The following is a 25,816-nucleotide window of genomic DNA, read 5'->3' as shown; positions in this document are numbered from 1 at the left end:
GCACACATTGTTTTCAAATACAGTCTGTTTATACCCCTCAACCTGCTGAATTCTGAGTTTCAAACACAGTTTAAAGGTACTCAGTGTGGAGATTGCACATATTATAGGTAAGATGGGAATAATTTCTCTGTGAAGTCACAACATATGTGTTTTGACTTCACTTAACATCAGTATATATAGCAGGGTTTTAATCAGTCTGTGTTTTGCAGTACTAACCTCACAATTCAATACTTACTGTTCATAATTTCTAAAAATCAGAGTGATACGCTTTGAGACTGCTTATGAAACAGACATATGTATGTGAAATCCCAAGTCAGCTGGGATACATGGTTGGACAGGCTGTTGTCTGTAGTTGAGGATTTTGTTCCATACAGCTGCTCCTGTGTCTTACAATTTATTAGAACAGGATTGTGCAGAAACACTAATTCTATTCTCTTGCTTTTCTGCTGCATGCAGTCTTTCCTATTCCTGTCACTGAGTCATATGGAATAGCTTCATTGGGAGTCATGAAACAACTGCTGAGAACTGGTGGAATGTAGACTTCCCTTTTTCTTTTACTTCTACCTTTGTTGTTATACTGATCTCAACCCTTCCATTTTATGCAAGCTGTTGGGAATGGAGTGAAAGAACAAATCTACTTGACTCTGAGAGGCAAATGCTATTCGGGAGGAATTGCACTTCAGGAATTCCTCTTGCAGTCAATATCCGGGCACTCTGGATCACAGGTCAATGCGGTTTTCACATGCAGAATGGTGGAATGGAGTGGTGTAATGTGTAGTGTGTGTAATATGAAAGAAGACAGCACAAAAAGTGTAGGGACACAGAGTAACGAGCAGATAGAAGCAGGAATGTAACTGAGAACAAAAGGAGGCACAAGCATTGTTTTCAAGGGGAATAATCAGAAGACAGAAAAGAAAAAAAATAGAGCTGCCATTATAGGGCCAACAAGATCTTAATTTCTGTAAATGGTCTCTTAGATGAGATCTCCTCATGTGAAGGATAAGTGGGGTTACAGAATGAATACAGTAAGTGGAGGAGAAGGTGTACAGGATGAATGGGAAGGGGAACAGATGCATGTATGAGAGTCTTCTTTGCATCACCTTTGTTGCTTATGTTTAAAAAGTTTGTGAACTATCATGGACCAAGATTTGTTCTCATCCATACCTATCCACTAACCTCCTTTCATGCTTGAGAAGTCAGAGGATCTTGAAACACCGGCAGTGGAACTTGCGTTATTAGACTGACAAGTCATGTCTTTAGTACCCTACGTTTCGTTCAACACCTTTGATTCTTTCGCACAGAAAGCACTCTGAGAAATGAGCACAGACTGACCACATCTGTCAGCTAAAATAGCACTCAGAAGAACAGTAATTTGCTGGTAAGGACTGCAAATGCTAAAGGATAGAACAGCATAGTGAAAAAGTGGTTACCCACAGCAGTGGATAGCAGATGTGCTGGAAAATAGGGCTATTGTAATGGAATAGGTCTTGGTTCCGCAAGCTACTTGATGATGTTTCCATTTCTGAATAGGGCCAAGCAGGGAAAGAACAGAGCTGAATTCTTTCATTGGAAGTTTTAGTGAGGACCAGAACTTGTACACAATGGTTAAGTATTTTGCTTCGTATTATTAAGTGTTAGTAGTCTATCCAGTTATGCATAAGATAGAAGAAGGGATACGGAACTCATGTACTTACAGTCACGAAATAATATATCTAGAATACCATGAAGCTATATTCAATGAGTACGGGGTACATGTATTGAAACCTGTGAGTAAGTTGAATGACATATCTCTGTCGGGTAACACTCCAGGATGCATATGATAAATAATTTGGAGAGGAGTGGAAACTAACACAGAAATTGCTTTTTGCCTAAAAATAGGATAATATCTATTAATTGCTATTTAGTTAGAAAGGTAATAATATTTGTAAATATATAGTAGATGGGGAGTAGTTTAAAAATATGCATGAATCATGAGTTATCTATGTTTTCTAAAACTTTTTCTGAATATTTGATGGCTTTCATAAAACCAAATTTGTAAAAATAATAGTTACAATGAAGCTGCAGAAGCACTGAACCTCATGCAGTACTTCAAGACTACTGTAGCTATTGTGGTTTCTGCAGAGTGTTTGTTGGGTAGCTGTCTAAACAATTTGGTGACAGTGTATCTATTATACCAGTTGGGCTTGGCTACAGTCCTAGCCTTACAGATGTGGTTGGCGGCCCTGTTTTTTCCATTAGTGTGTGAGCCACTTAAAGAAAAAGTGTCTAATGCTGCATCAGGAGTATTATGTAAGCTCAAAGTAGAAATGAAAAATTGAAATGATATTGTAAGTCTCTTTTACATTTAAGTTATCCTGATGCTGTTAGTTTTTCTTACAAAAGGAGAAGTATACCTAAATCTAATTAATTAATTAAAATCTAAGTAATTAATTAAAAAGTATTAGAATTCATCATAGTGCCATTTAAAAAAAAAAAAAATTAAAGTGGGGAACCTCCGATGTCAGTTAATTTATTTTTAAACATCCAGGGTCTGTGGATATTTGTATTTTAGATGTGTCTGCCCTGTGTTACAGAGTGGTTTTGAGTTACCCGAATTATTTTCATATGAGGTTGTGTATGAAGTTTCAGGTATTCTGAGTACCCGAAACAAGCTGTCTGCATCAGTATTTGACTCAGCAAAAACTAAATTTATTCTGCTGTGAACTATGGTATACCAGTCTGCATAGTCCCATCAAATTCACATTGCTCCTATAACTTGGCTGTTAAGCAGTATTAAAGCTACTTTGTTTAAAGCTAACCCATATCTATCCAGCCCATATGGCCAGTGTGGTGTGGGTATATGCTTCCTATCTGCCAGATGCACAGTTTGGGTGATGGAAACTTCTAACTGAATTTTCTACTGTTTTTCCTCTTCTATTTGTCTTTTCTGCACAGACAACAGGGCTATAAAATGAGTTATATTCACTACCTCTGCTGCCACAACCATTAAAGCAGGGAGATCAGGACCTTGCTGCATTCTTTAACCAGATTCAGTTTCAGAGATTGCTTCTTATGATGTTTTAACTTTATTTTTGTTTTAGTTCTATTTTTTCCTCCCCTTGTCTTGCTTTGTGTTTCTTTGCTTTCTTTTGACTAAACAAGGTGCTCAGGGAATTTTAATCACGATATGCTGGTAACAAACACAAATCCAAGCTTGTGTGTTTTTTGCCCTGTGCTGGAGGTGCATCAGCAGTTGCTTGGTCTGTGTCGAAGTATATTTACTACAATTCTTTATTTTTGAAATTCCTTCAAAAGACTAGAAAGACACAAAAAACTTTTAAAATTGCTTACATTTTAATTTTAAATTCAGTCCTTGTTGTTAATATTTTTTGCACCTGTGAAGAAACTCCAAATATCCCAGGTCCTCTTTTTGTGTGTGGTGATCCTCATACACCCCCAAAGACATACCTGTATGAAAATTAAAATATTTGCCAAATATCCCCAACCCTCCCAAGGAAAAGAGGAAAAAAAAAAAAAAGTAGGAACAGGAATCTAGGAATATATTGGGTAGAGAAAGATCTATAATCAAATGGACTATTATTTAGTTTAATATTTCTAAGAATAGGAATAGCATTAAATCATCTGAGTTACTGAACAAAAGCTGTAACGGGAGCAAGATGGATGCCAGTAACATAATCAGTGAATACGATAAACAAAACCGCACAGGATAGTCTGCTTTTGTTGTTCTAAAGTATGCATGCAAGTATGTTATAGAGCTCTAACTATTCTTAACAACTGCAGAAGTTTGCTTTCATATTACAGCATTTTGCTAAAAAGGATTTCTTGTCAAATTGTTGTAAATGCTTTTTAATCCTGAGGACCGAAACATCAAAGGAGTTAAAAGACTTTAACTCATTTACACTTGTTTTGCAGAATGATCAAGAGTCAGCCTCAGGAGTACAGTTTTATTCCTCGAACATGGATCTTCCCTGCAGAATACACACAGTTTCAGAACTATGTAAAAGAACTGAAGAAGAAACGTAGACAGAAAACTTTCATAGTCAAACCAGCTAATGGTGCAATGGGACATGGGTGAGTTGCATGTTAGCTTTAGTCATCTTACCCATTAAAGGTGACAACGTTAACAGAAGCTGTGTGTTAGTAAGAACATTGTATTTCCAGTTGTATGATGTATGAAAGTTCATGTATTGGACAAAGGCTTAACAAGCAGAAACAGCTAAAATATAAAGCTAAATCACAGGGGTATTTTATTGTTGTGAATGTGGTATAATTAGGGAATGCATTTTCTGATGAAGCTCAAATAATTCTTAAGATCAGGATTATTTTTGTTATTAGTTTATCTAAAAAATATATTGTGCTTACCCTTAGGAGTGAGTTTGTATTGGGTATAAATGGCAGAGTTTGGGTGGCTGTGGGTTGTAGAGTGCTCGTGTGAGAGAAAGTATCTTCCACAGCTCTGAGACCAGCCAAAACTGCAGTCAGTCAGAGAAACACAAACATATTTAAGAGTAGCAGCCATGAGGTGTAGGAGAAACAGAGGAGACACTGTTGGGGGTATGGCTGGAGGTGCACTCTTGGAAGGAGGTGATAACCATGCTGGAGGAGGGACACCCTTGAAGAGATTGCAACCTGCAGTTTAGTTGAAACAGTTTTGCCTATGACAGGGCTGCACAGTAAAAAACAATGACATAAATATTGCAATTTGATTCTTAACTCTGTTTTTGTTTTTAAATATTTCAATTTTAGCTTTTCTTGCTTCTAAAATCAATTTGGATTATAGAGTATATCAAAGCTATTAGTTCTTAAAAATATATTGGAATTATATATTATATATATTATAGCAGAGCCCCCAAACTTTTTCTGTTTTTTTTTGTCCTCTTGATAAGGGCAAAGATAAGCTGAAGGGAAAGGTAGTGTAGCAGCATAATCTAGAGAAATGCCTGGAAAGTACTTCAGTATGTTAGGAGTATTCAGCACCAGAACACTGAAATGCGTCATAAATAATAGTGGGTAAGATTAAGACAACAAAGCTATGGGAATTCAGGGTTAATAATTATGCACTGAAAAATATTAGCTATTACAGTTATTTAAAAGTCTGTGTAGTTATGTACTGCCAGTTTATTGTCCATATACAGACCACTTTACATTCTAATGTGGGGAAACCGGAATACAGAAATACTGAGCTTCATCTATCCTATCCTTATTCATACTGATCAGTGTCCTGCTTTAGTGAACATCATCACTAAGGTTAGCACTGAAAGTTCTTTGCGACCTGTACCTCGGGCAGAAGTTGTGACAAAGACTGGAAGCCTATTTTTAGAGCTGCATGGGGAATAATCACAGAAGCTGGGGACTGGTCGTTCTGCCAAACAATTTCTAAGTGTAGAGGGAATCCATTATTACAAACTGTTGAACCAAAGAAAGCAGAAAGTTATTTTCAAATGGCTCACTGCCTTTTTTCATCCAGTAAAGCACCATAAAGGACAGGAAACCAAAAGCCATGTAAGTGAATGGGACTTTTGCTCTACCCTACAAATCGAATATGCAAATTTCTTTCTCTAGGTAGACTTTAGCCTCGCTACCTGGCTGGACGACCATGAAAATTTTGAAGAGTAATGTCAAAGTTCCATGTTTTAAAAATAACTTCTGTTTTTACTAGGATCTCTTTAATAAGAAATGGAGAAAAGTTACAAGCTCAGGATCACTTGATTGTTCAGGAATATCTTGACAAACCATTTCTTATGGAAGGCTACAAATTTGATTTACGTGTGTATATTCTTGTAACATCCTGTGATCCATTAAAAGTATTCTTATATCATGATGGACTGGTGAGAATGGGCACAGAGAAGTATCATCCTCCCAGTGACTCAAATTTGGTAAGTTGGAGTTCATGAATAAGCAATAAATTAGAATGTAGACTTTTATCTGTGTAGTGTTTGGAGGAGGTAAAATAAGTTGTGACATGAGACTTAATTTGGTATTCATCTTGTTGAACTTTTGCATTGTCACTGAAGAGAAAAAGTTAAAATGAAAGATATTTAACTCATGCTTTTGTATCAAAATCACAAGTATAGCCATATTATTGCTTCTGTATAGAAATTTTATATGAATTTGTATGTATGCTAAAGAGTTTAAATATTTCCTAAAAGAAAGTAAACAATGTCAATTATTGTCATTCAACCCAGAAAAAAATCAAGAAAATAAGTTCAAGAACAGTTACATTGCTTTTGTATTTATCTGAGACTCAGTTTGGGGTGGGGATAAGGTTTCTCTCCTGCTGGATCATTGTTTAACATCACTGAAGTTTAGAGCTTCTGCTGAGGATCCTGCAGTGTTTCAGCCGTTGTGTTGGGAACCTGTGCAGAAAACAAACAGTGCTACAAAAGACCAGTGCATGAGAGTGGTCACTGCAGTCCCTGAACCTGAGGGAATCTGCTGCTGGTGCTGTTTGTCAGTGACCGCCTCAGCAGGAAAAGGAGTATGTTCTTGACAACTTTAGGACAGTGCAGCAGGGCTGCCTGTAAACGTGCAGAGAACCCAGAAATAGGAAGGGAGGTGCCAAAGTTTTTGGACACTTTAATCCTCCTGTTCACTTATAGCATCTTCCCCTGTTGAGAGGTGTAACCTCTCTTCTGGCAGAGACCAAAGTGCAGATGTCTGTTAAGAAAGAAGTAGATCTGAAGCACTGGGAGACATCAGTAGACTTGAGTTTCTTATACCTCACTCTGTCCTCTGTAGTTGCTGTGTCTTTCTTCTTCCATATCATATGCTTTCAGAGCTGCTTCGTTGTAATTATGCAATAGACAACGCATGAAGAACCTTTTTCTCTACTTGTCACTTAAAATTGTCACTATATCTTAGGGCATCTTTGAAGAATGCAGGTATAATTTGGAGCCCAGTACAAATGGTATATTTGGAAGAGGTCCAATATTATATTTGGAATAGTTTGCTTTTAATATTTTTTTTACTGTTACTAATCTCAGCATTAGCAGCACTGAAATACGCTGTGAGGAGATAAACAGAACAGGCAGTTGTTTCTGTGTTCTCACAACTGTTCATGTTGTAGTTTGTCTATTGTATGAAATAACCTGGTTTATCACTAATGACATTGTTCTTTGGATGACATTGTTCCACAGTGACATTGTTCCAGATAATTTCAGACGAAAGATTAATTCAGATGTTTAACAAAATACTTTTTTTTTTTTGTGATCTGAAAAAGAATTGCTTTTGTCTGAAATAATTTGAATTTCATGTGAAGATGACAGTTATAATGACGCAAAACCAATAGGTTTCAGAATGATTCTCAGAGTAGTAATTGGAATCCATGGGAGAAATTAATTACTTGCAGTACTAATACAATATATTGTTAATTAGCCTGCAATTACATTGATTGGCTTTGTTAATTTCATTAAGGTTTTTTTAAACATAAGTAAGTGCAGTGAAATAAATGACAGCAGAATGTTATCTGTTGGCTGTCTTATCAAAAATGAATTGTAACAGAAAGGCTTATGGTCAGCTTAGAATATCAATTAAACTCAAGTAAGGAATCAAACATGACAGAGGATTGTCACTGTGATAAGGACAGTTATCATGGTAGCGAAATGGAAAGCTGAATATCTGTACTGGAAGTAATGTAAACGTAATCATGATTTATAGATTGGCCTTGGCAAGATAATATTCTTTTTTTTTTTTTTTTTAAATGCAACTGGTAACATGCTAACATCTATTGCTGGTGACATTTTGCTCCATAAAGGAACTATAGCACTCAGTCATTTATATAATGTATATCTTGAAATTTACCTCCCTCTGATGTATGGCTACCAGCCAGTCAAAAATGAGCAATTTTGGCAGATACCAACATGGCAGATGAGTTTATATGTAAAAGATATTTTAAAGTATCACTATAATGAGAACATTTCTCATAAATAAAGTACAGTGAAAACTGAAATGTGGGATTGTCTATGAAACAGATGCCAGAGTGTTTTTTAGCACTTTTAAAGTAGCACTTCAAAATACCATCTTTATTGTTTGCTTCTTGTGGAGTGTAATAATTCTGTAAGTTATGATAATTGCTCTTCACTTTTTTAGGTAGCTGTTTATATACGACCTGTACAAATAGCAGATATATCCTATTGCCTAACCAGATGTTGTGTGGTAGGTCAATTGACTTCAACTGGCTTAAATGAGAGCACAGGTTTTTATAAGCAGCCTAGAACATTCAGTAGATGAAATCTCCAAGAAATCTGCATGTAGTGTATTTATAAATATGAACTGTTTGACTGTGTAATTGTTGATTTAAATATTTTTTTCTTTTAATTATTTTGAATTGACCATTCTAGAGTTGTATTTAAGGTTTTTTTTTAATGTCTTTTCTCTGTTTTCAGAGTCAATTGTATATGCATCTGACTAATTACTCTGTCAATAAACATAACGAACACTTTGAACGGGATGAAACAGAAGACAAAGGAAGCAAACGCTCCATAAAATGGTTTACTGAGTTTCTAGAAACAAATAATCTTGATGTCTCCAAATTCTGGAGTGATATTTCAGTAAGATAAAACTAATACAGTTTATTTTGTGTATTCTTACAAAATTAATTGCTTCTGCCATCCACTTTACTGGAATCCAAATGATTTTTGAAACTTTATTAATCCAGATTCTCAGCAATGCATGCTACAAAGGACATACTTGAAATGTTTATAATGTTTTTTAAAAGACTAAATTTAGAGTGTGATTATAGATTTAATGTTAACTTCTTCTGAGAGACAAAAGCCCTTTCAAACAGTTATTCACATAAATAATATGATACAAAGGAACCATCGCATTTAAATTCTTGGAGACTTTTCTAGAGTATAAAGTGCATTTTATGTGTGAATATTTACAAAATTGTGGTCAGCATTGCATATACCTGTGGACTTGAACCTGTGTGTTGAAGTCAGTGGTTATGTTACCAGGTATCTTTAGGTGAGGAGCAGACCTAAGATTGTTAGATCTTAGGCACCATCTGTAAGTGTAGTCCTGAGAATATTTATTGAAAATTACATTCTAATAAGAAATGGGTGAAGATTGGTTATACTATACTTTGTTTCCAATGTGCCTTGTGCATTTAAGTTATTACATATCTAAAAGTACATATGTACTATGGAAAGTATAACAATATACTCTAGAGCTATATAAAAATATGTATCTATTAATCCATAGGAATAGCTTATTTGTCTAGAAAATATTTGGTATTTTAAACCTTATTTTAGTAGATACTTTAATGGAATTTAAAAGATTAAAGTATGAAACACATTAACTTCATATATACTGGTGTCTTCTGACAAATTTTTCTGAAAAAAATCCCTACAGGAGTTAGTCGTGAAGACTCTCATAGTTGCAGAACCACATGTTCTTCATGCTTATCGGATGTGCAGGCCAGGGCAAGCACCAGGAAGTGACAGTGTCTGCTTTGAAGTCCTGGGATTTGATATTCTGCTGGACAGAAAACTAAAACCATGGCTCCTAGAGGTAAACCTCTTTAAACAAATGTAAATTTTTAAGAGTAAAGTTAACTAAGCCCCAGCTGAATTCATATCTGTGTAAGAAAGCTTCCAAAGAAAATCTGTGCATTGCAGGAGATACTGTTGTGGAGTACATAGGTGGTGCTTTTTCTGCAGCATCCTTATGGAAACAATGCCTTGCAGTGATTTTTGGAGACTCAAGTAAAGGTAATTCTTTTCCTGGAGGAATGCTGCATTTAGGTTGTTTTTGAAAGTTATAATGAGAAATGTGATATTATTAGCTGAAGGACCTTATTTATAGCAATTGTGTGCTACATAGATTTCCTTCATGACTATGGCTCTGTAATACAGCTCTGGCAACTTTTGTGAATGTATGGTATTAATTTTCTGGGTTTGGGGATATGTGTTCTTTTTCTCTCCTGTGGCTCTTAAAAGCACTCATGTAAGCAGAGGAAACTAGTTCAGTGTGCAGTTGGCGTGAATGCACTGGAAGAAACGTTTCTCCTTTCCACTTTTATCTCTTTCCACCATTTCCCTCTTGCCAAAACCCCCTTAGGGGAGTGAATCATTTGTTCTAACAGTAGTAACAAGTACTAATCACAAGGCCCTGAATGTTCCCAGTGTTATGGGAAAATTGCCAAAATAGGATTAGGATGGTAAATCTAGTTTCATGTTTCCATGCTTCATGTAGGTTTTCTTTTATAAAGATAGCTTAATAAACTACTATAAGAAATAAATTGTGTAACATTATAATGACTCTGCTTTCCTGAGATAACTTTTCTTTATATTGCCTTGATGCGATGTAGCTTTCCTGCTTCTTCATGCCACTGAACTTCCGGAACCTTCTGCCGAAGTGAGGGCTGTGGGAAATGCGTGATTGCCATCTTGTGGCACCAAATGTTTCTGGCAAGCATCTGTGCAGTCCCGGCAGCCTTCCATCATTTCTGAGTAGAAACAACTATCTAGATGTCCCTTCAGTTCCCAGAAAATCCAGTTTCACTCTTTGACCAAAATTTCCAAGCCAGGTTATTTTCTGTAAATAGGAAAATAATAGAGCTGAAGTTTTTGGATGGACTTCAGCCTTGTTCAGCCTCATTTGGGATCACAAAGTTGTGATCACTGGAGAGAAAGGTCACATTTTAATAACTGCATCAAGTTCAGGGTACCCAACTTTCCTGGTGATTTATGTGGGTGAGAGAAACTTACCTTATATACAGATCCACAAACGTATTACTTAGTGTAACTGAACTAGCAAAATCTATTCAAAACTTTGCTATCAGTCCCATTAAAATGACTTTGAACATCTTAAGCCAAAGTATCCAATTATTGCTAATTCCTATTAATGAAGTAGCTAAAGCTCATGTACACAAGCTTTCTGTTATCTGCTCCTTTCTCTTGGTTATGCTTACCCTCTCTGTGCCCCTGGAGATCCAAAGGCCAACAAGGGGCAGGAGGGGCCGTACCTCTCCAAAAAAAGATAGGTGAGTGGTTATAGCAAGTTGTGAGTGTCCTCTGTTCTTCCTGGTGAAGATTTCTTCCTCTTTGCTCTTAGCTTCACTTAGGGTTATTTTTATTCATTTGCTGCCACTGTCCACTTACTGGCTGTTCATTCACTGGCCAGCATTTTTGCATTGTCTCCAAGTTTTACCATAAGTGGTTTGTTTAACATTTCCTGGATTCTGCACTGTGTTCTCTTTGTTATCCCTAGACCCAGTGTTATCTTGTTCACAAGGGCTCATTACTTTAGTGAACACTACTTGGCCACTGTAATCGGTGTATACCTTGGGGTCTCTGGATTTTCAAGACCTTCGCTATCATTATTTGCTTGTACTTTTGGGGCCCCTCACAAAACCCTTTTTTGTCAACATCTTCAGGATGTGCCTTCCTGATCAAATTACTAATGTCATGTTAACACAACCTGTTCATGTGTATGTCCCAGTTCTTGGGACATTGAACTCTAGTCTCAGCCAACAGATCCATATACAGTGCTTTGGTAACCAGTTATTATGAATATCCACTGGGACAGTATTGCTGGTATGTTATCAGAATTATTACACTACTGTCTTACAGATTAGTCAGCAACCATATTTCTTGTCTGGAAACAAGGGATAGCAGCATGAAAAATAAGGGACAGTACTTTCTTTTAAGGGATGTTTTAAGAGAAAAGCACTCTTCTTAATGTTCTTGCCCAGGACTTCTCAAGATTTTGACCCATGATCACATTTGACAAAACAAGATACTTTATTCCAGTCAATATTTAGTCCCTTACATGAGTAAAATTATATGCTAGTATCAGCTGAATATATAGGATATAGTTTATAAATATGTGTATATATATAAAAGAAAAGCTGTAAAAGCTCAGTTGCCCCTTGACTCAAGAGATTAGCAATATTTAGAACCTTTACAGTTACCATTAAGAAGAGCAACTGATGAAACTACTCATCTAATTCTTTTGTTCAATCTTTTCCTTTTAATTTTATTTTATTTATAATGAAGATGACTTTCTTTCAGTGGTTCTTGTGCCCAGGCAGCCTTTCCCTCTGTTGCCTTGGAGAGCCATTTTTGGGGATCTTTCTCCTGCTGTCTGCTGGCTTTTTCCTCTTTCTGACACTTGTCCATGGGTTCTCTGCTCTCAAACAGTAGCAGTGAATCCGCTAAGCACACATGGCTTTAACTGGCTCAATATTTGCTTTCAGCGTAGCTCCTACTGTCCATGCTTTTCTAGTTAATAGAGTTAAAAAGAGTGCAGTTTAATATATAATATAGTATTACTGTGGGCAGTTGCCCAAACAGCTGATCTAGTAACTTGCCTCTATCTGGTGGCTGTGTCTATTAGATGAGATGTTTTTGGTTGCTGTTTGGATGAGCATCTAATTTATCCCAAGCAAACCATACTTTTACACTTATCTTGCAAAACTTCCTCGCGCAGGGACTGCACAGTGCTTAAACTGATCAATATACTGGCTATGAGATGTCTGCTCTCCTCTTCTCCTCTGTGGAAGGTATGCTCCCTGCCCCCTTCCCTGTGATGACACCAGTGCTTGTAGGATTCCTTCCTGAGATAATCAAGGACCTAATGAAAAGTAATTTTTTGTGTGGATTGTGGGATCAGCTTCCTTACTCTCTGTGAACCCCACTGCCAAGACAGTGAAGTAGGCAGAGCATGACAGCTTGGATTTGTATTAATTTAAACTTCTGTGGTAACCAGCCTTCTGCTTAAGCTAAGAAAAAGGTGGCTAGCACTCTCACAGTTTGTGAAGTTTAAAAATGTGTGATTAGAGTGAACTTCATGATTGTGTCTAATCAAGGACATCCTCAATGATAGCTACACGGGCATTCTGTGTAGTAGAATTTTTATGGCTTATAAAGTTCTTTCGCTTTTTGAATTCTATTGGCAATCTCAATCACTTAATAAAGAATGAGATCCTTTCCAAAACATTCATGCTGTTCTACAGATTGAACAGAGATTAAACCCCTGTTATTGAAAGGATGTAATATTTTATTCAGTTGGTTTTAGGTTTATGAAGTCATTCACGTAGTCTTTCTTTTATATTTGAAAGGCCTTTTCAATAGGTATGTGTGACAGATAGTGGAAAATTTCTTTTCCTACTCCATGTTAGTAGGCTGCAGCAGTGGGAGGTGAGAATATGCTCTTTGACTGCTTTGGTAAAGAGGTTAAATGCCAGACTGAAATTTATCCCATGTCTTGGTGAAGAAGAAAATGATGTATCTTACATACAGAGTTTAATTTTTGTAAAATCAGAATCCTTTGCAAATGTAACTGTGGATGGGAGCCTTCACAGGAGGTACTTCAATTTATGCTTCTTAATTTAAGCATTACAGATACGAGGTCCTCTGCTGACAAGTATGTATTTATGAAATACACTGAGCTACACAACATCTGTGCTTACAAGCCGTTTCATTAATTATATATGCTATATTCAGTGAAATTTTAATTATGAAACTAAAGTTGAAGATTTTAGTTGGAGGAATTAAAAACTACTGTGGACAGTTCTGTTCTATAGCTATTGAAGTCATAGAAGGTAAAGAAGCTAAAGTATCATTACCAGTAAAGCAGATATTTGGGAGATAAATCTGTGATATTGTAAAAAGAATAGATTTAAGAAACATTATGTCCAGGAGTCTATATAGAGAAATATTGAATGTGTTTATCAAGCAGTTTTTCTGTGCATTGTTGTATACAACAGATTAGAAAATTTGAAGTTTTGAAGGTAGTTTCTCCAAAGAAGCGTGATGCCAACACTGCCATAACTCCTAAATTCATGGTGTAAAATCAGTCATGGGTAGATTCAACCAGTTAGCTGCTAGTTTAAGAGTAGTGCTGATCACAGAAGATACTAATCTAAATTAAGTATGTAGTTATTTTATTCCTCTGAGTGAAGTCCTAGGTAGTTTATAATATGAAGACACTGTTAAGGAAAAAGGCATTAACCACCTCTGAGAACAACTGAGTGGAGCATTGAAAAGGCATTGTGTGGTGAGACTGTAAAATGTTGTGGTAGCTGGTTTAGTTGTGCCTTTTGCAGGGATCATATTATCTGTATGCTCTGGAGATTAGATTATCTGCTGCATGTTTCTTTTTTTTTTTTTTCTGGCATTGAAGAGGGCTTTTCTACTCTAAAAATGTTATTTGTGGATTAAACCCTTTGTTTTGTGATTTTAATTATAGTTTCTTTCAGATTTACCTTGAGTATAGGTGGTTCTGCACATCAGAGAATTATGTAGTGGGTTCAGGTTATAAAGTATTGGGTAGCAATGCTGGATGAAGATATTCCCTATTTGTATACCTCCCATAATTCCATCTACACTTAATGATAAGTAAACATTTTAGCTGACACTTAAGATCAGTGGTCAAAACTGTCACTTGAAGTTTCTGTTGTGAGAAGGGAGATGTATGAAACAGATCAAGAGGGTTAAAGTGAAAAGTTTGTGACATGTTCTTGCACATAGTCACACTAAATCAAGAGGCAGTTTAAGTATACACACAGATAGTTAGTACAGAATACCTAATGAACTTTAAATTCACACCTGCTTTCTGTCTCTTAACTTTCTGATGTAACCAGTTGCTTGGATCTTTTTTGTACTGGACCTGCATCTACTGCTACCTGAAACATATTACACCAAGCCAGTAGCTATCCAGAGCTGTATCACTGTTTTTACTGCCCCTCTAGTTACTCTTCAGGATTGAGGTCACAGCAGGATTGGGATTTCAAACATTAGTCATTAATGGTACGTCAAAAAATTGAGGATGCAGGTGATACAGCATGCTCCAGTTTTAACTATGAATGCCATAGCTTTTCAGCCTCTTAAATGACTGCATTAAAGTGGCAGAAACCTTAGTGTGGAGAGATTGTGTAATGTCTCATAATAGCATTTGAAATGCCTTTTTGTGTCTTTCCTAACCTTGCTTCAACTTTCTGCTTAATAAACACAATCAGTATGGTTTTGTTTGTTCAGAAGAGCTAGATGTAGTTTTTTGGCAAAATTCACCCTGTAGGAGAGAAACATTTAAATTATTTTACACTTCTCACACTGTTAATTCTCACTGGTGCTCATATAAGTAATGCATATTTATAACATTTTTATTAATGCAAATTATTATACTTCCAATTGTTGTAACTCTAGGAAGTACCTAAACTAAATATAAATACAACAGTTTGCATTTTTGTGTGCTCTCAAGTTGGGTGCTTCAGTGCTGTGTAAGTCTGTCTCTGTGCATCTCTAGGAATTCAGTACTGGACCAACATAGTGTTCTACATGTTCCTGATAAGTCCTTGTATCTAACTGCAGTCTCACTGGATTTATGGATTCATTGTACATAAAAAATTAGAAATTAGTTTGGTGGAAGTTTTAGTAATACATTTCTGATTGTTCACCTGTTTTTTAATGCATTGCAAAAAACATTATTTCAAAGTAGAACATTTTTAGTTGCCACGTGTTCATTAAAAAATTCAATACGTTGCACAAAACATAATTTTGTTCACTACCTAACATTTCTCCTCACTAAGAAGTTGGGGCTTGATTTTATATCTCTGTTTTCAGTCCAGTGAGCTTTTTGCGTACGTAGGTATTTCCTGGACAGAAGCATAAGGTTCCATATTGGATCTTCATGCATATGTTTTTAAGCATACATAAATCCTTCCTGGATTAGACAATACGGTATCTCAAAATCAGTATGTTTCAAACTTATTTCAGTTATCAGCTGTATTTAATCAATGCAGCTCTAGTTAAAGTGTTTTGTTTAAGCTTCATATTGAAAATGAGAACCAGTGTGTCTGTGGTCTTGTCAACTGCCACTATTCTGTAATGAAATGTTGGGAGAACTGGCTTTTAATCCTTGGGTTTGTTTCTCTGAATGTTTACATGTTTGCTTAGCTGAAAGTGGAACATTCACATTTAAAAAAAAAAGAATGTCAATAAATGTATGTATTGTATCAGTACATACAGTATAGGAAAAAAAAATTGCCTATGTGATGGGAGGCTTAACAGGTCAGTCTAAGAACATTGGTCAATTAAATATTTGGATGAAAGTCTTCCAGAAAAGAAAATGTATACACTTTTCCACTGTATCTGCTGAATTTTTGTGATTTTTCCTTCAGCATCAGATCTCATTGCTCACTTTGCCAGCCCGTCTGCAAAACCAGCAAACAAGCTGACTCTCAAAGCTAAAAGGCACCCTTTGGATATAAGAATAGGTGATGGGTCATCTGACACTCACCAACAGGACAGTTGGTGGCTCACCAGCCTGAGTATTTCTGTCCCATGACTGTAGAGGCTCTAAGATGCTTTAATGTATCTAAAGTGTTACAGTTTTAATGAACCTCTTTTGCCCTCTGCTTTGAACATACTAACTGCATCCCACTTCTTATCTGCATGGGGCACAAGGTATTATTTTTCAGTTCTGAAGCTCTTTAGCTGGAAAGATGCCAATCAGAGAGGGACCTGGGAGTATTGATTGACAGCTGGCTGAACAGGAGCCAGCAGTGTGCCCAGGTGGCCAAGAGGGCCAATGGCATCCTGGCTTGTGTCAGCACTAGCGTGGCCAGCAGGGACAGGGAAGTGATTTTGCCCCTGTACTCGGCACTGGTGAGGCCGCCCCTCGATTCCTGTGTTCAGTTTTGGGCCCCTCACTACAAAAAGGACATTGAATGACTCAAGCGTGTCCAGAGAAGGGCAACGGAGCTGGTGCAGGGTCTGGAGCACAGGTTGTATGAGGAGCTACTGAGGGAACTGGAGGGGTTTAGTCTGGAGAAGAGGAGGCAGAGGGGAGACCTCATCGCCCTCTACAGCTACCTGTGAAAGGAGGTTGCAGAGAGCTGGGGATGAGTCTCTTTAACCAAGTAGTAAGCGATAGCACAAGAGGTAATGGCCTAAAGTTGCACCAGGGGAGGTTTAGACTAGATGTCAGGAAGTATTTCTTTCCAGAAGGGGTTGTTGGGTGTTGGAATGGGCTGCCCAGGGAGGTGGTGGAGTCCCCATCCCTGGAGGGGTTTAAGAGTCGGGTTGGCATAGCGCTGAGGGATGTGGTGTAGTTGGGAACTGTCAGCGTTGGGTTAATGGTTGGGCTGAATGATCTTCAAGGTCTTTTCCAACCTAGATGATTCTGTGATTCTAGTATCTGCCCATTTTGTAACCAGCATTGCTCTTTCACTGTTGAGGTGAGATTCCTGCTTCTCATTAGCACCCATTGTTCACGTATGAATTTTTATACCAGCCTGGAAGGTGTTCCTAGAAATATTGACACGGCTACTTCATTATCTCTCCTCAAACCTTTCCAAAAACTGAAGTTCTGCAGGGGCTTCAAAGCTTGGCAGTGGTTATATGGTGGTTGGTTGAGTTTCCTGGCTACGTGATTTAGTCTCACTGATTCCCAGTTACATTTGCCTTGTTCCTCTATATTTATGGTAGTGTTTTTCATCTCTTATCCCATTCTTTGCTTATAAGGTTTTTGTTACTAAGACTTAATTATTTTATGTTTTCACACTATGTGCTGATTTAATAAGCTAGATCTCTAGGTGTTGCTGTAAAGCGTAGCTGAATAGTTATTTAAATATACTTGAGAAGACCTCGAATTACGGCTTATTTTTGTCTTTATATAGTTGTTACTTTTCAGAGAAGTATTCAGAGTTACTTTCAGACTGGGAACTAGGAAAGAGTTTAACTCTTCATGTGCTGGACTATCATAACATGACACATAGTTTGTTGTAATGTTTTTAACAGCACTTTGCATGGTAAATTTTCAGGTTGCAGCAACAAAGAATAGATTAGACTGGATTCACAGTGCCAGCACTTGAATGGTGTTCATTGTAAGTGTCTGGATAACTTGGTAGCTGGAAGGTACATCTCCTGTTTCCCAGTATCTGTGAAACTTAGTGCTCTATTTTTTAAACAATACAAATGGAAATGAGCTTCTTGGCGTGTATTCTCTTAATCTGCTATATTAGAAAGAATGTTTTTTCCAGAGCCTGTTACAATAGATGTGTTCCCCGTGAATGTGAACGTTCCTGAGTCTTCTGTATCTTGTTTTTTCAGATTAATCGTGCCCCAAGCTTTGGAACTGATCAAAAAATAGACTATGATGTAAAAAAAGGCGTTCTGCTAAATGCATTAAAGCTTCTCAACATACGGTAAACTTGTCCTCTTTTCTTCAGTTTGGCTCTCTCTGTTGCTTTGTTTTTTTTTGGTTTTTTTTTTTTTTAATTATTTTTTAATTTGAACTGGACTAGGAGAAAATGAAGACTTTTTTTTCCACCTTCATATTTTCAAAATATAAATGTTTCCATTGCTGTCAGTTTTCCTATTGAAATTAACCCAAATTTAATTTTTTTTCTTGCTCATGTGCTTGCAAAAAATGAGTGGTAATAGTAATTTTCATGCTTTCTTTTTTAATGGTTTTTCAAACAGGTCTCAAAGTGGGGATATGAGTGCACTCGTGGGCATGTGGCCAGGAAATTTGCTTTGGCCAAAGTTTCACATACAGTCAAAAGCCGTACCCCTGTACAGGAAAACTTTGTAGTTGGGGTATGTTGGAAAATAATCTATGCTTCAGGAAAACAGATACCATTATGTTTGTACATTAAATTTTAGTACAGAGTCATTACAGTACGCCTTAAAGTGTTAAAATATTGTAGTCATAAAGTTAATATTTACAAAAAGATTCTTAATGAGTGTTCAATTCAAATTTTATATCCTAAACCGCACATGACTGACTGGAAAATACAGATGATATAATTGAGATGAAAGTGCATCTCATCTCAGCTGAATTGGATTGACATATCTTAGTATCATCTGTGTTTCAGGACAAGTGATAAAAGGAGAAATTTAGCTCAACAGAAGGCTGAGGCTCAAAAAAGACTGTATGGTCAAGGTTCAATGAAAAAACTGTTGCCAGGTTCCTCAGACTGGGAGAAGCAGCGCCACACATTGGAAAGGAGAAAAGAAGAACTGGTAGGAAGGAAATAAAATGTGCTGTTTCTTGTCCATGGCTTATGCTATCTTTGTTTTAACTGTCTTATTTTCTTGATTTGTAGAAGGAAAGACTTGCACAAGTACGTAAACAGATTTCTAAAGAGGAGCATGAAAATAGACACATGGGGAACTACAGGTAACTATTTCTGGTTATATTAGTATGAAGTATTCAGTGCATTCTTTAGGAGTAATGGAAACAAGTATTTGTGGTAGATGATAATTTTCTATCAAAAATGTGTAGGCATTCGTAGAAAATATATACATGTACACCAGGTAGTAAGGTTTTTCTTCAGATAGTTCTTATTTTTATTCTAAATTTTTGCATGCACTTAAGAATTTATATGACATCAGTCACCCTAGTGTTTGTGTAAGATGTTTGCTTGAAAGACATGATTGTTCACATCCAGCGTACCAAGAACCATGACTGTCATTATGGACCTGTTCTGTAATCTCATACGATGATTCTTATCTCTGGGGCAGGCAATATAGGTGAGTGAGTATTCCCCTATAAAACAAAAATAAATCTGAATGTGATCTATGAGGTTTGCCAAAAGTTCAAAAGCTTTGTTGGTGCTTCCATCATTTTTGATAGAATGGCATTTGAAGTGTTCATATTTCTGCACTTTGATTTTGGATTTTAGTATGCTTAAATGTAAGTATCTTCGAATTCCTTAGTGAAATACATTCAAAAGGAAGCTTTAACTTGTTGGCTATAATAGAAATAGGTGAGAAAACAAGAGGTTTTTTGTTTTATGATGTTTTTATTATTTATTGATATTTGCTACAATGACAAGTGAAAGGAAGGCCTATGAATATTTGGCGAAAGGGGGCGGTGTGTGGCTGGGAAGAGATGATGAGAGTATTTACCCACTCTTTATAACATTCATTCAGGGTATGGGATGTCTGAGTTCACATCTCTTATTCCAAATTCGTCATAATGCCTCAACTGCTGTTTTTCATTTCTGCTTTTTTTGAGCAGATGTTCTATAATTCCCAGTAAAGTTCTCATTTAAATAGACATTTCTGTGAAATTTTAATTTTTGATCAATTAACATTTTGCTACAAGAAGTCTTTCTTTGTAACATTCGCAGTTTTAATTACATCCTTTCTCGACATATGTAGAACTAGTATATCCAAAAAAACCCACAATGAAGCAGGTTTTTTTCATTCTACTTAAACAATAAGAAAAAAAAATCGTGATTCTTTAATACATTTTGCTTTTTCAATAACTTCAAAGTCTAACTTTTAAACTGATCACACTGTAGGTTGCTTATTCACTTCTTGTCTGAAATGAGCCAAATGTTCTCTTTATGTAGCTTTTTGGTTGACGTAAATCAATAAAAATACAAAAAAATTATATTTCCTCAAGAAACAGTGAAGTGTCAGTTCATGAGCCATGTGCACATGTAAAAGGGCAGGACAGCTTCGTGTTTTCTTATTACCAAATGTTTGCAGGAAGGCTGAAGAATCAGTGGAACCTGAGAAGTAAAGGAATCTTGGCTAGAGATGCAGAGAAATTTTATCTGAGCATTATGCAGAATTTTTAGCTTGTGATGTTCTCCTGCAGAGTAGGACTAGCTTCTGTCAGGCATTGCCATAGAATTATAGAAATTTTGAGTGCTAGTATTGCTGCATGAAGTAATATTGCTTTGTGAATAAAAATCCAGAGAAACCTCAATCAACCCCAGCAGGCTTTGATTTAATATATGGATTTCATCTCAGCAATTGGCTTAGTCACATGTCTGTCTGCAAGGACAACTAGCTCACTGATTCCAGTAGGAGTTCTGGGGTGGTCAAAGTGGAGGAGCCATGCTTTCAAGCTTCTGTGAATTGATGAAGAACTGAAAAGGATGTATATCTCTTTGAAATGGCCTTTAGCTGCAGTGTATTTCTACATATATTTAAATGAATATCCTTTCTTTAAGGTATTGTTATATGGCATTTTTTCAGCTGTAGAATCAACACCATTAAAAAGTGTTGACTGCAACTAGATTAGAGCTCCTACAGGTGTTTCATGCAAACTGGAACCATCTTCAGTTTGCTCTACAACTGCCCTTAGTCTGATGGGGTCATAACTATCCTTTTTTTTTAATTGCAACAAAATCATCATTAAATATACCTTTTCAAGAAGGAGAAGACTAAAATGGAAGGAAAAAGAACCTTGTAAAGAGTTCACAAAAGATCCACAAAAACATAAGTCACATAATGCCAGTCAGTATATAAATGGTATCTATGCTTTGCACAGTGCAGACAGAATTAATTTATGGATTACTCCTTACAGTACATTAGAAATTAGTCTTCCACCTTCATCATTTCTGGCTGTGTTTCAGGCATTCATGACAAACGGATTGGAGTGGTTTTCTTCAAAGCCCATTGTTGCTTGATGAGCATGAATAAATCACTAAGTCCTGCTTCTCATGTTGTCATAATCCCCTTACCTGTGATTTTAGAGAATAATGGCATAGCTGCTCTAATGGAAAAATCAGTCACCCTGTACATCCATGTATCAGAATTTTTTTTTTTCTTATAGTATCTGTTTCTTCTTGTTGATTGGAGGATTCCATTCATTTGGAGTATTTAGCAATCAAGTGCAGTACATAGTCAATCTTTAATTTACATCATGCCCATTAACTCAAAGCAATTGCTTAGATTTTCACTGTTTTGTGTCCTTTTATTGCTAATACAAATTATTTTGTGGCTCTGAATTTTACATGCAATATTTGGTTAATATTTCATGAATCATTCACACCTGCATGCATCATTCACACCCACTGAAATTTCAGATCACTGCAAAACTGAGTTTTGGTATATCTCTGGAATGACCTGCATTGTATTTCTTTTGACTGGCTAATTGCTGGTTTAGACATGAATGTATTCGGTGAGTTAGAATTAGATTTAGAGAGCAATGTTCAGAGTATATATCATATCGTATATGTCATTTTATGATATTATATAATTGTTATAGATGGGATGTGTGTGCATTATGGAAGAGACCATGAATTAGCTGCATTACTTTTGTTCCTAGTGTTTGATAAGTAGCTCAGCTTCTATCTTAAACTCAATTTTTTTTTTCCCTATTTTAGGCGAATTTACCCTCCTGATGATAAGACATTACTTGAAAAGTATGAGAGTTTGTTAGCCACTGCTTTCCAGACATTTCTTGCTGGGAGAGCAGCTTCACTTCAGCGGGAAATGAATAACCCTTTAAAAAGAATGAAGGTACTGAAGCACCAGAAGTATTGTCTTTAGGAGTTATTGATCTTGGAATTCATGACCTTGTAGATTAGTTTTATGATAATCATGTGTGATGGCTAATAAATAGCATTTGATAATGTTTCCATCATTATGCAGCTTGTGGGCCACATCCTTGAATCTGGATGAACTGCAGTGGATGCAGGGTGGAGACAGACTAGATGGCTTTAAGCTACTTTACCATTTCCCTGATCCTCAGCTGTATCCCTGGCCAAACCAGAGGTTGGCAAAAACTGCTTTTCTGCTTTTGAGTTGGTCATTGCCACCTCCTTTCTCCAGTAATGTCCCCAGCCTATTCATCCACTTGTATGGACTGAAACGAGAGATATCATAAAACCAGCTCCGCCAGTTTAAGGCATAGAAAAACTCTGCCTGATTGCCTGCTTACATAGTCAGAGACAGTAGGAAAATGGCTATATTTAAAATAACCAACTAATGTGATTTAATTTGAAATCTGAGAAAGCATTTCCCATCTTTGTAGTTGACATCATCCAGCACTTTTACAGAAATCTTGTTCAAGACGTTCTTCAGACTTTTATCTTCAATAAATGTTAAGACTTGATTTTACCTTTTAATTTCATGTGGATTGCAAGTGGAGATGCATGCATCAGAAGAAATACTTTTATATCCTCCCATGGAGGGATTTGTGGTTTTATTTCAGGAATTATTAATCAAAGTAATCTCAAATTTCTACCACTTGGTGCTTGAATTTTGGAAGGATAGGGTATGGGTATATCCGGCGTTGAAATAATTGTAGTGAAATTCCTGTTTCTAGGAGGAGGACATTTTGGATCTTCTGGAGCAATGTGAAATAGATGATGAAAAACTAATGGGAAAATGCACCAGGCAGCGAGGACCTAAGGTATTGGAGTTTTAGGTACCAAATTTTTATTTCAGTCTGTAGAGAGGTAATCTCAGAATTTTAAGTGGGGAAATTAGCTAGCTGATAATAGTGGAAGTTTTCTTCCTCCAACTGCCATTAGCTTTTTTTTTTTTAAGTATGAAGAGAAGCATAACTACCATTTGTCCAACTAAATCCCATTAAAATTTTACCTGGATATGAGATCCTTCTTTTCCTCTGTAAACTATTTTGAAGAATTGTGCATGGCAACAACTGTTGTACTAGAGATTACTTGATTTCAGTGTGTGAAATTATTTTTATATCCATAGCCTGTCTCAAAAGAATGCTTTCATCTTTAATCGATTAGTGCCGCTAAGGAATTTTGAGATCATGGGATAAAAGGCACTGTGGAAGCTCAAAGGATTAATTATGACTGTGATGTATCTGTAGCTTCCTTACTGTACAACCCTTTTAGCAAGTATATCTTGAAGCCTGTTTTGTATCCAAAAACTGCTTTTAAAGTGAATGTATATTATTTTTAGCTTGATGCTTTCTGGTTGTATGCATAGTTCATAAAAGCCTTTGCCTTAAATACACTGCATATCTCTGTAAGCCAGTAAAGATAAATAGTTGGGGCTTGGCTAAAGTATGTTTCTTATGTCCTGAAAATATTTTAGATCAAGTCTGCTTGGAAGAGTCTACATTTGTATTCATGTTCCTGAGCTCTGATGGATTTGTTTATGGATACATCTACATTTTTTTACAGCATTTTATGTTTCTGATGACATGGTGTACAAATCTGGGCATTTCTTTATAAAATGAATACTGACAGTTCTACTGAGCTTGCAGGGGTATGTGCAAGAATCCAAAGAGCTACATCTTATTATAGGTGTGCATACTGGAAGGAAGATCTGCATACCCAATCTGGTATTACAATACATTTGCAGGAAGCCCATTACAAATACGGGGATTTTGTGAGCTAGTGCTTTAATGGTGGTGGATTCAATTAAAGAAGAAAAAAAAAATTGAGTCCACCCTAGCAACACACTCTCAATCCACATTCTTCAGGGATTCTTTTCCTTGAAGTTTTGTTTTCAGTTCTTTAACACAGGGTCACTTAATTCAAGTTTAACAGTTCAGTCATGTTTTTCCTTTTTCCAGAAGCCTATCTTTTCTCAGCAGCCCCCAGAGAACATCTATCTGGTTGACTGTATGCACACAGACTTGCTCTATACTGTCTCTACACTGGTTGCACAAAAGCCATTCCCAAGCTGGAGGCCATAAACATTTAATAGGGTACTGAACCCAAATTGAGAAACCTCTCTTAATTAGTTTCAAGATGAAGTTTGATCCATTTATGGGTGAGACTATATGACATGGTCTTCCTTTATAGCAGGCAAATGGATTCCATAGTTTACATGCTGTTCTGCCAACGAAGTGTTGTTTGCACTTACAGGAGAAAGGAAGAATTGCTTATGACCAAAATTCCCACTCTTTCTTGCCATAAAATTGATGACATCAAAAGGGAAGGCAATGAAGTTAGCTTATCCAAGGAGATTGTTTCTTTTTCTTGCAGTGTGCACACTTCATGCTGTACAGGATCTCTATTCCTGCATCTTTTTTAGGGTCCTGATATACTTCTCAATAATTTAAACCATGCCTACAGTGAAGTCATGTGACCGGAGACTTCCCTGGTTGCATAATATCCTATGCACTCCCTTTGAAATACAGATGCCCATTGCGGATGGTCCTTGTATCTTTTCACCAAAAGAGCATCACCTCTTTCCTGTAAGGGGTAAGGTGCATATGGCTAATAATGTGCATTTGATTGGCCCCCTTTCTGTAAAGGGTCTGTTATGAGATACGTAGTATCTAAATATATATCTGTATAGAAATCTGGTGAGTGAGGTGGGCAGTATAATTTATTATTGCCTGTCAATCTATCAAGTGAGAGAATAATCCAGCTGTAAGACTCATCTTCTTGTGGTCATGAAATCCCACAAATAGCGACCCATTAACATATCAAAAAGCTAACAAGCAAGATCTAATAGACAAAACAAACGTGAGGGAACAGTACTTTTCATGTCATGTTACCCACATGAAAGGTTCTTTCAGAAGGTCATAAAGTTCTGTCCTCCCTTAAACATCAGTGTCTGAACTGCTGACAGAAGCTACTGTTAGGAGGTCAGATGCTCTGCCTTGGACACACTCTGTTTCTCAGAAAAAGGAGCAGTCATGACTCAGAAAATTAGGTACAGAACAGCTGGAATAGTTAGGAGAAGGTTTTTTTTCCTCCTCATCCTCCTCCATACACAGAAACATATGTAGACATATGCATTAATATGTACATATATATATTTCTCTGAGGGGTGTGTGTGTGTGTATAAATTTTGCATGTAACAACTATTCCATATTTGCTACGAGTTTCAGCCTTATTTTTATCTGAATGTGATTAGGAGCTCAGAGTAGAAAACAAGTCAAGAATTTCCCGGAATGAAGGCATTTTTGCCTGCGATTAAAACGTTACTGAATTCTTCTTAAATTGAGAAATACATTCTGGAAATGTCTGGTTTATTTGTAGCCTCTAGAGGGCACCTTATACTTACACACTAAGGTTTACTCATGTTTACTACATTGCACCTGTTTGTGCAGGAAAAAGAACTAAGGAAATAACAGATATTTTAGAGGACATGAGCAATTTCTTTTATTTTTATTCTTCTGATATAAAATC

General features: G+C 36.5%; 1 protein-coding gene across 11 annotated transcripts in view; it reads left to right on the top strand.

Annotated features, from left to right (window-relative positions):
* TTLL7 (tubulin tyrosine ligase like 7) overlaps positions 1–25,816 on the top strand; it is a 75,429-nt gene that overhangs the window by 25,962 nt on the left and 23,651 nt on the right. For all 11 annotated transcript variants that reach the window (XR_012633677.1, XM_074906479.1, XM_074906481.1 and 8 more), the window contains 9 exons: positions 3,913–4,071; positions 5,660–5,876; positions 8,385–8,549; positions 9,352–9,510; positions 18,057–18,151; positions 18,824–18,971; positions 19,055–19,128; positions 22,076–22,211; positions 23,020–23,106. Coding sequence is in view for 10 of the 11 variants with exons in the window: in XM_074906479.1 (XP_074762580.1) it covers positions 3,913–4,071; positions 5,660–5,876; positions 8,385–8,549; positions 9,352–9,510; positions 18,057–18,151; positions 18,824–18,971; positions 19,055–19,128; positions 22,076–22,211; positions 23,020–23,106 (1,240 nt within the window). In the remaining variant the exon portion in view is untranslated. The remainder of the gene's footprint in view (positions 1–3,912; positions 4,072–5,659; positions 5,877–8,384; positions 8,550–9,351; positions 9,511–18,056; positions 18,152–18,823; positions 18,972–19,054; positions 19,129–22,075; positions 22,212–23,019; positions 23,107–25,816) is intronic.

Source organism: Athene noctua, chromosome 5 (assembly GCF_965140245.1).
Source record: "Athene noctua chromosome 5, bAthNoc1.hap1.1, whole genome shotgun sequence".
NCBI lineage: Eukaryota > Metazoa > Chordata > Aves > Strigiformes > Strigidae > Athene > Athene noctua.
This window is presented reverse-complemented; position numbering and strand designations above follow the sequence as displayed.